General features: G+C 24.9%; 2 protein-coding genes across 3 annotated transcripts in view; both read left to right on the top strand.

Moving 5' to 3' along the window:
- Nucleotides 1-1,814, top strand: part of LOC122504567 — a 92,564-nt gene extending 90,750 nt beyond the window's left edge. Inside the window, exon 2 of one of the 2 annotated variants that reach the window (XR_006301846.1) lies at nt 1,449-1,565. Coding sequence is in view for 1 of the 2 variants with exons in the window: in XM_043615729.1 (XP_043471664.1) it covers nt 1,449-1,814 (366 nt within the window). In the remaining variant the exon portion in view is untranslated. Of the gene's footprint in view, nt 1-1,448 lie in introns of both variants that reach the window. The other variant, XM_043615729.1, reaches the window with a different exon arrangement.
- A 2-nt stretch (nt 1,815-1,816) lies between these two features.
- The window catches only part of LOC122504526 (unconventional myosin-IXb), a 140,849-nt gene continuing 127,682 nt past the window's right edge, over nt 1,817-14,983 (top strand). The window contains exon 1 of the mRNA XM_043615681.1: nt 1,817-2,266. Coding sequence (XP_043471616.1) covers nt 1,942-2,266 — 325 coding nt within the window. The 5' untranslated portion in view covers nt 1,817-1,941. The remainder of the gene's footprint in view (nt 2,267-14,983) is intronic.

Raw genomic sequence — 14,983 nt, 5'->3', positions numbered from 1 at the left:
CAAAGCAATATAGCTTCAATTTTTGGAAATAATTGAATTTTTAAATAAATTTTTTTGAAAAACTTTGATTGAATTTTTTTATATTATTTTAAGTTTTTATTTTCTAATTTATATTGAATTGAAGAATTTAGGAATTATTGCAATTTCATAAAATTGAATTGTAAACAAATGGATTTGAAAATTTTGATGGAACTTTTGCAATAATTATTAAAAATAATTAAAATTGATTTCTTTCGAACGATTTCAATTAAAAATTTTTTAAATAAATTTTAAATAAATAAAATAATTAGATTTTTCGGAGAATTTACTTCAAATTGTATTAAAAATAATTGAAATCCTGTGAAGAATTTTATTATATAAAAAAAATAATTGAATCCTTGTAAGGAATTTTTATTAAATTTTTTTTAAACAATTGAAATCCTGTGAAGAATTTTATTATTTAAAAAATTAATTGAAACCTTGCAACAAATTTTTATTAAATTTTTTTTAAATAATTGAAATCCTGTGTAGAATATCATTATTTATGAAAATAATTGAATTCTTGTAACGTATTTTATTAAATTTTTTTTAAATAATTGAAATCCTGTGAAGAATTTTATTATTTATGATAATAATTGAATTCTTGAAACGAATTTTATTAAATTTTTTTAAATAATTGAATTCTTTTGAAAAATTTGATTAAAATAGCAGATTTTTAAAATATTTGAATTTCAGCAAAGAATATAGCGTGAATTTTTGGAAATAATTGAATTTTAAAATTAATTTTTTTGAAAAAGTTTAATTGAATTTTTTTTATATTATTTTAAGTTTTTATTTTCTAATATATATTTAATTGAAGAATTTACGAATAATTAAAATTTTGTAAAATTGAATATTGTAATCAAATGGATTTGAAAATTGTGAAAGAACATTTTCGAAATGTTTTCGAATTATTAACAATAATCGATTAAAAGAAGCATTTTAGTTAAAAATTCATGAAAATAATAATTGATTTGAAATGATGGAAATAAATTCGAAGAAGTACAATATTTTTATGATATAAAATAATAATGATTTTATCAATTGGCAAATTTTTAATTATTATAAAACATGAAGAAATCGATCACTCCGAGTCGAAGACTCGTAGTTATCGATATCTTCATGTTTTGTAGTTATGAAAAATTTAATTTGTAGTTTTAAGTAAAATGTTCTTTTATGACTCGGACTGGTTATATTTTTGTCAGTTTGGTCCGCAAATGGTCCGTAATTTTTCATTTTTAGTCCGTAATGTCCGTATTTTTAAATACTTTTACTGATTCGAGCCATATGGGGTTCCAGAAAACGATTATTTTTTGTAAAATTCCAGACTTTGAATTATAAATTCTTTGACTCTATTTTGAATGAGAATTTTCATTTTAGTGAATAATAATAATTGATTAAACTGATAGTGAACAATTTGATTGTTTCAGAAACGAAGGGGAGAATCGAGATCAATCGTTGAAAATTCAGCAATAACTGGAAGCAGAAATGAGATATCGCTTGTCGCAACTTTCGCTTTGCAATCGAGAATATCCATTTCTCGGTGTGCAATATTGCCCTCTATTGATCAATGCCAAGAAGAGGAGGGAAACATTGGGACAAGGATATGCGGATCTTCCATCTATCCAAAGCAGAAGTTCCTCTTTCCAGTTGCACAACTACAAGCAAGATCAACTTCTCAGGTTTCCAGTGATGGTTTGACGGGTTTTCGGTTATTATTCAATTCGAATGAATCGCCAGTCACATATAACTTGGAGGGAATATGGAAGTTTAGTAAAGTCGATGGACTTGGATGAAATTGGTCGACTCTGATATATAGAGAGAGAAAGAGAGAGAGAGAGAGAGTGGCTAATTAGTTGTGCATTGAATATTAGCCCTAGACGGGAATCTCTCTCGCGTGAGCTTCCTTACTTTGGGTTTAATATGTGCTTTGGACGAGTACCGCTAATCGGAAGCGAAGGTTGTGGTTGCAATTATAGGGTGGAAGATAGAACAACCTGGAAGATGGGAATGCTCCTTCCGGATGAGACTTATGAGGAACGTTCCTCATCATCAAGACGTAGTTCCTATCCGAGCGGTATCGTTGAGATCGATGAGGTTGAAGCTGCCAAAGCACTGGCTGCCTTCAGGAAATGCGATGAATTCTTGAAGAGACATGGTATCAGGCCAGAGTTCTTCTGTAGACATCGAGAGAAACTTGCCTTGCAGACTTGGCTACTTCAGAGGTCTACTTCAAAGTTCAACTCCGGTGAGTCATACGTAGTTGCTGTATTTTAATTATTATTACTCCTAACTTACGATTTCTACTGTTTCTTTTCTCTCCAAGTGATTTTTAAAGATGATGATGATGAACTCTGCGTTTTCAATAAGAAAAAAAGTAGAGATTTTTTTTTTTAAAGCATATTCCATTTAATGTCCACAAATTTTCACGAAATTAACCCCTTCGTTGGGGACCAACCTCTCAAATAATTTGCTATTAAAGCCTAATTATTAATGACCATTATGAACCAGTATATGAACCAGTGAATTAACTCATAATTCATAATTTCTTTATTTTGTCCCAGGCAAGCCACAAGAACAATAATTAAAATACAATATTCAGCAAAAAATTCAGGGCTCGAACCAGTGAAAGTATTTAAAAATACGCACATTACGGATAAAAAATGAAAAATTACGGACCAATTACTGCCAAAAAATATAATACGAGTCAAATAAGAGAACATTTTACTTAAAACTAGAAATTAAATTTTTCATAACTACAAAACATGAAGATATCGATAACTCTGAGTCTTCGACTCGGAGTGATCGATTTCTTCATGTTTTATAATAATTAAATATAACCGCGGTTATAGTGATAAAATCATTATCAATTTAATTATTTTTAAGAATTATTTATTAAAATCCTTCTTCAAATCAATTACTTTTAATAATTTTCGAAAAAGTTCTTTGACAATTTTCAAATCCATTTGTTTATAAAATTCAATTTTACGAAATTTTAAATATTCGTAAATTCTTCAATTAAATATTATTATTAAAAAATAAAAACCTAAAATAATAAAAAAAATTCAATTAAACTTTTTCAAAAAAATTAGTTTTAAAATTCAATTATATCTAAAAATTCACGCTATATTACTCTTAATAATCAATTATTATTTAAAATTTTAACTGAAATTCATTTTTAAATCAATTTTTATTCGAAAACTCTCTGCGAGAATTCAATTATTTAAATAGAAAAGTAAATTATATATTCAAAAATTGAATGTTTCTTAAAATTTAATTTCCATTAAGAATTTTATCAACAAATTTTTAAATAATTGAATTCTTTCGACGAATTGTAATAAAAATTTTAAGAATAATCACATTTTTCGAGAAATTCGATAAAAATTGTATTAAAAATAATTGAAAATCTGAGATGAGTTTTATTATTTGTGAAAATAATTGAATCCCTAAGAAAGATTTTATTATTTTTTAATAATATTTCATTTTTGCGAAGAAAATATTATTATCCTTGAAAATAATTGAATTTTTGCAATAATTCGTATCTTTTCCAAAATTAATTTTTTTTTCGAGTTTTTAACTAAAATTCTTCTGTAAATGCATTATGTTTAATAATTCTTGAAAAAGTTCTTTGAGAATTTTCAAATTCATTTCTATACAATTCAATTTTACAAAATTTCAACTTTTCGAAAATTCTCTAATTAAATATTTAAAAAATAGATTAATTAATTCTACAGAATTGTCAGTCAAAAGTATGGAAAATAATTTAAATTTTCAAAGATTTCAATTTGAAAACTTTTCAAAATTCAATTATTTCTAAAAATTCATACTATAATACTATTAATTAATATTCAATTATCGGAAATTTTAACTGAAATTTATTTTTAAATCAATTTTTACTAGAAAATTCTAATAGAATTCAATTATTTAAATACAAAAATAAATAATTTATTGAATAATTGAATTTTTCTCAAAATTGAATTCTTATAAAGAATTATATCAAGAAATTTTTAAATAATTGAATTCTTTCGACGAATTGTAATAAAAATTTTAATAATAATCACATTTTTCGAGAAATTCGATTAAAATTGTATTAAAAATAATTGAAATTCTGCAATGAGTTTTAGTATTTGTGAAAATAATTGAATCTCTAAGAAAAATTTTATTATTCTTGAACAATATTTAATTTTTGCTAAGAAAATAATATTACCTTTGAAAATAATTGAATTTCTGCAATAATTTGTAACTTTTCCAAAATCACAGATTTTTTGTAAAAATAATTGAAATTTTTCAATGAGTTGTATTATTTATGAAAATAATTAAATTCCTAAAAAAAATTTTATTATTTACGAAAATAATTGAATCTCTGTGAATTTTTTATTATTTTATGAAAATAATTGAATTCTTGAGACGAATTTCATTAAAATTTCTTTTTTAATATAATTGAATTCTTTTGGAGAATTTTATTAAAATAGCCCAACGGGAAGTTGCCAATGTTAACGATTGGTTCAATAATGGGCCATGCTTGGTACCCAATGGTTTTTTCTTGGCAAAACAATTGGCAACCATCATTGGACCACCAATGGTTTAAACTTGGGATGATCACGCTACTGCCAATGATCGGTAGCCAAGCATCGGGCCAATATTAGTTGCCAAGGAATTGCCAAGGAAACAAAATCGATTTTCAAAAGCTTGATTTTTTATTGGCAGCCAACAAAAAACCAAGGTTTTGAAAATTGATTTTTTTTAATTATTAATTAAAATTTATTTTCAAAAAATATATTTTTCAAAAATTAATTTAAAAAAATATATTTTTCAAAAATATATATTTTTTTAAATTAATAGAACATATTAATTTAATTTGTCACCTCTGGTAAAACAAAGATGAAAGACTGATAAATTCCCTCACTTTATATCTTACAGTGGAGGGATAACTGTGAATGTCTTTGCGAGAGAGGAGCAGGTACTTATATAGAGCCAGTGAAACAGGTCACAAGCGAGAAGAAATCACTAGCATGCACTCTGGCGGCGCTTGTCGGAACTGTTTTCTGGCGCGCATGCATATCCTGACGTTATCGACACAGCGCTTGGCAACCAACGTTGCGCCACTTCCGACAAGCGCCGCCAGAGTGCATGCTAGTGATTTCTTCTCGCTTGTGACCTGTTTCACTGGCTCTATATAAGTACCTGCTCCTCTCTCGCAAAGACATTCACAGTTATCCCTCCACTGTAAGATATAAAGTGAGGGAATTTATCAGTCTTTCATCTTTGTTTTACCAGAGGTGACAAATTAAATTAATATGTTCTATCAATTTAAAAAAAAATATATATTTTTGAAAAATATTTTTTTTTTTTAATAAATTTTTGAAAAATATATTTTAATTAATAATTTAAAAAAATCAATTTTCAAAACCTTGGTTTTTTGTTGGCTGCCAATAAAAAATCAAGCTTTTGAAAATCGATTTTGTTTCCTTGGCAATTCCTTGGCAACTAATATTGGCCCGATGCTTGGCTACCGATCATTGGCAGTAGCGTGATCATCCCAAGTTTAAACCATTGGTGGTCCAATGATGGTTGCCATTAATGTTCCAATAATGGAACGGAGTTCGCCAAGCATGGCCCATTATTGAACCAATCGTTTACTTCCCATTGGGAGTAGATATTGAAAATCATTAAATTGAGGAAAATTTTTGAAAATAATTGAAACTTTTCCAAGAATTTTACTAAAATTTTTTGTAAATAATTGAAATTTTGTCAAAAATTTTTGAACATAATTGAATTTATGCGAAGAGTTTGATTATTTTTGAAAATAATTAAATTTCTGGAATCATTTGTAATGATTATACCTAATCTAATATTAAATGCGTTATAGTATGAATTTTTATAAATATGTAAATTTTTACCTTTACAAGTTATTTGATATTACCTAATCCAATTTTTGAAGAATTCAAAGTCTAAAAGTTTTGAAATTAATTGAATTTCATAAAAAATAATATAATTTTTTAATTAAATTAGAAATTATAAAATTAAATGAAATTAAAAAATTATTGAAATATTTTTCATATTAGTCTACTTCTAATGAAAAGACATTTATTTCTTTAAGTATTTTCTCCGAAATTAATTATTTTTGTTTACTTAGGAAAGCGATGATTAGAAAATAGGAAAAGAAATTTTCCTCTCTCAGATCATTTCTACTTTATACATGAACTTTTGTCGCAATGAGCGTTTGAGAGGAAACTACTTTAACTATTTTAAGAAATATTTTCTGAAATACTGTAACAATATGCAAATGACTTTGTCATTTAGATGCAAACGAGTTAGAACGGTTCTGTGAATATTTGACGAAGAAAACGTATAAAGTTATATTATTTGATAGTGGATCTTATCAAAGTTCAAATGAAGCTTAATCAAATAATATTGAATTTTAATGTTTATTATATAATTTTCGAGAAAGTTTGCCTAGTAACAATTCATTATGTTCTTTCTCTGTTTAAATAATTTTTTAATAGTTAATGCTTTTCACTCATTCTTATTTGAGGATTTTTTTTAATTGTTTTTGACTTTTGCCCAACTGTATATAAAAAATTAATATTAGTTTCAGTCCAATTTTGAATAAAATTGTTTTTATTCGTAGGGTTTCTAAAAATCAGGGAAATCAGAATCAATCAGTTATTGATGTCTAGCAACTTTTTAAAATATTAAAACATTTACATTTAAAAAAATTTTTTTTTACTTTATAAACTTTAGGATGACGATAAATTTTAATATAAAACCTTAAATTTTACTACTTTTGCAACAGTAAGTGAAGTTTGCATAATACTTTATATTTAAAATTAACAAAATTCTTCTTCAAAATTCAGTTATTTTCAAAATTTTTTATAAAATTCTAAGAAAATCTGAAATTCTTTTCATAAATAATAAAAATTTCACAAGACTTCAATTATTTACAAATTTTTACAGAGATTCAATTATTTTCATGAGTAATAGAACTCATCATAGAATTTCAATTATTTTTAATACAATTTTACCCAAATTCTTTATGAGAATTCACTTTTGAGAAACATTTATTTATTTAATAAATTATTTATTTTTGTATTAAAATGATTGAATTCTAGTACAATTTTCTAGTAAAAATTGCTTTGAAATTGAATTTCAGTTAGAATTTTAGATAATAATTGAATTTTTGAAAAAGTTTAATTGAATTTTTTTTTTGAAATTATTTCAAGTTTTAATTTTCTAAATATTTAATTGAAAAATTTTCGAATAATCAAATTGTCATAAAATTGTATTGTTAACAAATGAATTTTAAAATTCTCTAGGAACTTTTCCAAAAATTATTTTAAAAAATTTAAAAATTGTTAAATTATTTCTTTCGAAGAATTTTAATAGAATTTTTGCAATTAATTACATTTTCCGAAAAATTTACTTAAAATTGTAAGTATTAAAAATAATTAAAATCCTGTAAAGAATATTATTATTTATGAAAATAATTGAATGATGGCAAAGAAATTTATAAAAAATTTGTAAATAATTGAATTCCTGTTAAATTTTTATTATTTCATGAAAATAATTAATTGTTTGCGTAGAATTCGATTAAAATTTCTTTTTAAAATAATTTAATTCTTTTGGAAAAATTTATTAAAATAAGTAGTTATTAAAAATCATTAAATTGAAGAAAATGTTTGAAAATAATTGAAATTTTGACAAGAATTTTATTAAAATTTTTGCAAATAATTTGATTTCAAAGAAGAATTGAATTATTTCTAAAGATAATTGAAATTTTGATGAGAATTTTAAAAATTATTTGAACATAATTGAATTTCTGCAATCATTTGTAACTTCTCCAAAATTCTCCAAATTATATCGTACAATTTACAAACTTTTCGTATTTTCTCAATTAAATTACAGACTTCACGGACCTTTTTTTTCCCAAAAAACTGACTTTTATGGACTTCAAGCTATTTTACGGATATAAAAATTCTCTAGGAACTTTTGCAAAAATTATTAAAAATAATTAATATTTGTTAATTTATTTCTTTCGATCAATTTTAATAAAATTTTTGAAATTAATTACATTTTTAGAAGAATTTACTTAAAATTGTATTATAAATAATTGAAATCCTGTGAAGAATTTTATTACATATTTAGGAAAATAATTGAAGTCTCTAAACGATTTTTTTAAAATTTCTTTAAAAATAATTGTAATTCTGTGAAGAATATTATTATTTATGAAAATAATTTAATTCTTGCAACGAATTTTATTACATTTTTCTAAAATAATTGAATTCTTTTGAAAAATTTTATTAAAATAGTAGATTTTGAAAGTATTTGAATTTTAGCAAAGAATTTCATTATTTGTGAAATGGAATTGAATTCTCGCAAAAAATTTTTGAAAATTATTACATTTTTTTTGAGAAATTTATTTAAAATTGTATTAAAAATAATTGAAATCTTATAAAAAATTTTATTATTTATGAAAATAATTGAATTCTTGCTACGAATTTTATTACATTTTTCTAAAATAATTGAATTTAAGTGAAAAATTGTATTGTAAAAATATTTGAATACTTGCGAAGGATTTTATTAATTTTTTTTTTGACAAATTTTATTGAAATTTAATTTATTATGAAACATGAAAATATCAATTACTCCGAGTCTTCGACTCGGAGTGATCGATATCTTCATGTTTTATAAAAATATTTTTATAAGTTATTGAATTTAAAAAAATTTGAATTTGAATGTTTTGAAATTCTTAATTCCTATGGGAAAATAATAATTATTAAATATTCATTTAGAAAAAAAGTTATTGATGTTTTTGAATAATTTTACAATTAAAGAAATTTCTATATCAATGTAATAGAACTTTTTTGAGTATATCTAATGATTTTTAGAGTGAATCAGAATATTCTTTTGGGTCAGGGAAAAAGTCAAAAATTAATTTTTTGTGGCATCCCTGTTTGGGGTCATTTTTGTTTTATGTTGTAAACGCCTTTGCTTCTCTTGTGTTCCTATTGTAAATTCGAAAAATTTTATTCTAAACATGAATAAAAGATTAAAATATTTTTACTAAGAAATAGATCTGAAGCGATCGTCCAAAAAGCTCTAGGCTCATCAGGTATGCATTCTCAAAGTGTATGCATATAATCTTTCAGTTGTTATTGCAGAATATTTTTTAGCCGTCTCATCTCGTTTTCTCGACAAATATCTTTATGAACTTTCCTCCTTCCACTTCTATACTCGTTGGTTTATAAATTCAAGTGTAACAACATGTTTGAAACACGATATATTATACTCCCACATATAAATATACCTACTGCATAAACTTATATACATACTGCATAAACATACATTTAAAAATTCACAACTAGATCAGGTATCGAAGTACAGAGAAAAAAAGAGAGAGAGCAGCTATAGGATACTCATAATGTACTTGAATACCGGATCCCAATATCGCTTCTAGTTATCATTTTTGTAAAAAAAAAAAAAAAGATGAGGCGAGGCGGATCGAAAGGATCAAGAATCGGGATATCGAAGCGTATATGGAATCGACTTTTTGTTTGCCTCAGTGTACCCATGGGGATGATGGGTTTATATACTCGTTCCGTGAATGATGGTGAGGATCTTGGGAAATGGTGGCTTGGTGTGATGAGGGTGGAAAGAGGGGGTGGGGTGAGGGAGGAAGGGAGGGAACAACACAAGTGCGCCAGAGGCAACGGATTCTGATGCACTTGCTCGTTGGGTAGATATCGTGGATCGCAATAAATCAAAGCGCAACCTAATTAACCGAATATGAACGCCATAATAGAGGGTTCATTACAACTACGTCATTACTAATTGCGGAAATCATCTCTGACCCCAAAAGCCAAGCCTAAGTTTGCTCGGAAGTCTCACTAGTCAAATTTACAGGCATTGTGTGTATTGATGGGAATATGCGTTGCATTATAACAGTATCAACATTAATATTATCATCATCATTAATGTTACTGGTTTGTCGTACTAATATTAGAAGGTTTATACCTTCGTGTTGATTGGTAACATGAGACAGTACCCGAAGCTTGAAAGCTTATGTCGTTTATACAAGCATGTTTCATCTCTTGATCTCGAGCGCGCAGTTTATGGCAATACCAACGTCACAGTGACTAATACTTAATGCAATTAATTTCCCCCTTTTGATTTCTAAGCGCCTGTAAACTTGACAATATCTCTGAATATTATGATTTTCAATATCACTGCTCTATAAGATTTGATAATAATACAATTTCACAAGATCAACCCAATCTTCGTGTGTTTGTGGTTACTGCTGTAATTATTATTGTTTGTAATAAATGTTTGCGCACGTGAGAGGGAAAATTATTAGCAAATTTTAGTTTTAGACTTCAATAATTATTTTCCTAAATAATAAAATACTTCACAGGATTTTTATTATTTATAATACAATTTTAAATAAATTCTTCTAAATGTAATTAATTTCAAAAATTTTATTAAAATTCATCGAAATAAATAAATTAACAATTATTAATTATTTTTTAATAATTTTTGCAAAAGTTTCTAGAGAATTTTCAAATCCGTAAATTAGCTTGAAGTCCGTAAAAGTCAGTTTTTTGGGAAAAAAAGGTCCGTAAAGTCTGTAATTTGATTGAGAAAATACGAAAAGTTCGTAAATTGTACGATATAATTGGAGAATATTAGAGAAATTACAAATGATTGCAGAAATTCAATTATTTTCAAAAGTAATAAAATTCTTCGCAGAAATTCAATTATATGTTCAAATAATTTTTAAAATTCTCCTCAAAATTTCAATTATCTTTGGAAATAATAAAATTCTTATCTGAAATCCAATTATTTGCAAAAATTTTAATAAAATTCTTGGCAAAATTTTAATTATTTTCAAACATTTTCTTCAATTCAATGATTTTTTATATCTACTACCTTAAAATAAAACTTTCCAAAAGAATTCAATTATTTAAAAAAAGAAAATTTAATAAAATTCTACGCAAACATTTAATTATTTTCATAAATATTATAAATAATAAAAATTCCAGAAGCATTTAATTATATTTCAAAATCTCTTATAAAATTCTTTGGAGAAATTCAATTATTTTTAATACAATTTTAATTAAATTTCTCGAAAAAAGAAATTATTTTCAAAAGTTTTATTAAAATTTATCAAGATACTTTTAATAAACAATTTTGTAGAATTTGTTATTTTCAAAAAGTTAAATTGTCAAAAGTTTGACATTTATTTGTAAATATAAAGTGATTAGTTATTTATTGAAATTAATTATATCCTAGAATTTTGACAGTAAAAGGATTTTCATAAGACAGGGAAATAGGTAGAGTAAGGAAATTTTATCCAAAATATTCAATGAATATTAAATTATTGAAAGTCTTAAATAATCTATGAATTTTCTTTCTAAAATTAAAATCCATATCCAAAATAATCCATCAATTATTTTATCTCTTATTTTTGTATTTAAATAATAATAATTGAATTCTCGTACATATTTTTGATAAGAATTTATTTAAGGACATTTGAATCATTATATGACGTCACAATTTGTGCAAAGCATGTGTTTTAAATCTGTGACGTCATAATGGTTCAAATGCCTGTAGAAAAGAATTTCAGTTAAAATTTCAGAAAATATTTGAAGAATTGGAAAAAATCGTATTATATTATTTCAAAAGATTTTACGCATTGAAATTATTTGTTTAACAAAAATTATTGATTTTTTGAATAATTTAATGTAGAAATACGAACAAAAATGAGGTTTTTTGAAAAATTGTAATTAACATTTTTTTTTAAGATAAAAAATTATTATTATTATTATTATTATTATTATTATTATTATTATTATTATTATTATTATTATTATTATTATTATTATTATTATTTACGAAATAATTTTAAAAATTGAAAAGAAGGAAATTTTCTCAAATTTCATTAAAATAAATAAATAAATTTTATATTTCAAAGAATTTTATTGTCTCATTTTAAAAACTTATTTTTGAATATTATTGTATTTTTCAAGAGTTACTATTTAAATAATTCAATTATCGTTGAAATATAAAAAGAATTTCAGTTAAAATTTTTTAAAATAATTGAATATTAGAAGCATAACAAGATGAATATTAAAAAATTCTTAACATATTATTTTCCTTTAAAAATTATTAAAGTTTTGAATGATTTTATTCAAAAATTAAAAGAAATTTTTTTTTGAAAAATTGCAGTTGTAATTTTTAGAAATAATTAAATTAAATACGTAGCCATTTTTACTAATTTAAATTAGTGGATTTTTACTAATTTAGTTTCAGAGAGACAGACAGTAAAATCAGAGAGAATTTACAATATTGAAATAAAAATTTATTTGTTGAGTAATCCTGAAAGATAAAAAATAGTTTCAGGACCAAAAAAAAATATATATTTATTTTTTATTTGCTTTACAAAATTTCGTGAACATGAGGAAGTATTTTCTATCTAGTTAAAATATGGTTGAGTAAACAAAGGCGAAAAAGCGCTTTGAAAAATAAAATTGTGCATTGAATTATATTCATAAAGTACTTACTAAAACTTTCGTATGAACAAAATTTATTGTTTTTAATATAAATATTTTTGAAATTTATAATGAAAGTTAAAAAAAGCGGAGATCGTTTAGAATTTTAGCTAAAAAAACACGCTGGGTAACTTTAGTGTTTTTTTTTAATTTTCATTCAGTCCGAAGTATTCAATTAAACGAAATTGAAATTAAAAATTCACTTGAAATGAATCAAAATCGAAAACAAATTCTTAATTCAAAAAATTTAAAGTTTAAACTTTAAACAATGGGATAAAATGAAAATAGTTTCCTTTTAATCTAAAAAGAAAAAATGAAAACGAATTTCCAAACTTTTATAAACAAACTATAAACTAACTTTATCAAAGATGGAAGGGAAAGAAAGGATAGAGAAATGTGCGGAATTCTAGTAAACGATAATCTGACAGCAACGATGCAAGATACGGTGCGACTTGTTCGCAGTATAGATGTAGATAGAACATTTTATTTCACATTAATTGCCGAGAAGAGCGAAGTAATTTCAAATTATTTGTTTGTACAACAACAACAGCAACAAAAAAAGTGCTTCTTTTAGGTACTTATTTAGAAAAGGATTCCAAGCAAAGTTCTTCCGGAAAATTCCGCTTGTTAAGATTTTCGAAATATTGCATTTAGTACAAATATAATTTTTTTTCAGTTTAATATATAACTGAAACGTTTTTGTCAAACGCCTGAAAAAACAGTTTGTAAATTTGTTTGATTAACTCGAGAACCAAGAATACACAGAATTTTATTTTCTCTGCGCGTTAGTATACACAGCAAGACGCGTAGAGATGCTGCGAGAGAGGATGCTTTTCAGTCTTGTAAAGCGGAGAAATTTTATCGAAATTTATTAGCCACGGGAAATCGACCGGGTGGCTCGTAATGACCGAGGCATTACTAATGGGGCAAAGAAGCACAAAAAAAAGAACTCGGAAAAAAAATAGTAAAAAAAACAAAAAAAAAAAAAAAAAAAAACGGAACTGACTGCCAACGACGAGCAACCATATCGCAAAGTGAACAAAACGCCATGCCATGAGGTGTTGCTTCCATAAATCACCATAGCCTTCTGCTTTCTTGATCTTCCCCATGCGACGTCACGGTGAACGTCGCTTATATCCTATATAAGGATGCCGATATTGATAAATTTCATGCATTTCTCATTCTCGACAACGTCACTTATTTTATTGCCTCGCACGAACAAAGTTCAGTGTCACTAATGAATGTGAAATGTAGATGGCATCTGGTTTACCTTAAAGTCATTTTTCGATAATACGACTTTTATTATGTCTATTATTTTTGCGAAGACGTCAATTTTAGGGGATAATGGATTTTTTTTGAATTTATAGAAAGGGGAAAACTAATTTTTATAGTTAGTGGATTTTTTTTTCTATGTGTAACACGCTGTGTTCTCTAAAATTGAAAATATGAAAAGGGTTCGATAGGAATTTTCAAGCTTAATAACCAAACTTCCAATTATAGTTGCAAATTTGAAAAAAATATTTAAAATTCTAATTATAGCGTAAAAAGTAAAAAAAGTGTCTTTTTCACCCTACTCTACTCCATCAGGGCTCGAACTAGGTCTGTAAATCCCGTAAAGGTCCGTAAATTTGCTTAAAGTCCGTAAAAGTCAGTTTTTTTGCAAAAAGGTCCGTAAAATACGTAATTTGATTGAAAAATAACGAAAAGTTCGTAAATTGAAACGATAAAATTTGGAGAATTTAAGAGAAATTACAAATGATTGCAGAAATTCAATTATTTTCAAAAATATTTCTGAATTCAATGATTTTTAATATCTACACGGAGAGAAATCTGTTAGGATTAATGCTCGAAACTTTTCATATACTTTTTCCATAGATTCTTTGATGCTAAAATCCTAACAGAGAGCCTATTTATTGCTCGAGTCCGCCTGAATATTAGGCGGAGTTGACTGATATTCAGGCGGACCTCTTATACTTTTCGCTAGTAAGTGCTTATGCTATATTCATAACCTCTACTCTATGCATTATTCGCAACAGATTTCTCTCCGTGTATTTTAATAAAATTTTCCCAAAGAATTTAATTATTTAAACAAAAGTTTTAATAAAAATTTCACAGGAATTCAATTACGTACTAATTTTTTATAATAAAATTCTTTAAAAAATTGTATTATTTAAAAAATTTTTGACAACATTTTTTACAAGATTTAGTTAATAAAATTGCAATTTAAAGAAAATTTTCCCATATAATTCAATAATTATTTTCTCAATACAATTCTTCTTAAGAAGTCAATTATTTTCACAAATAGAAAATTTTTTTATGGGAATTCAATTATTTAAAGAATTTTAATAAAAATTCTTCCCAAGAATTCAATTATTTTTAAAAATACAACTTCTTTTCACAGAAATTCAATTATTTAA

The sequence above is a fragment of the Leptopilina heterotoma genome, unplaced genomic scaffold, assembly GCF_015476425.1.
Source record: "Leptopilina heterotoma isolate Lh14 unplaced genomic scaffold, ASM1547642v1 Lhet_111, whole genome shotgun sequence".
In the NCBI taxonomy this organism is placed as follows: Eukaryota; Metazoa; Arthropoda; class Insecta; order Hymenoptera; family Figitidae; genus Leptopilina; species Leptopilina heterotoma.
This window is presented reverse-complemented; position numbering and strand designations above follow the sequence as displayed.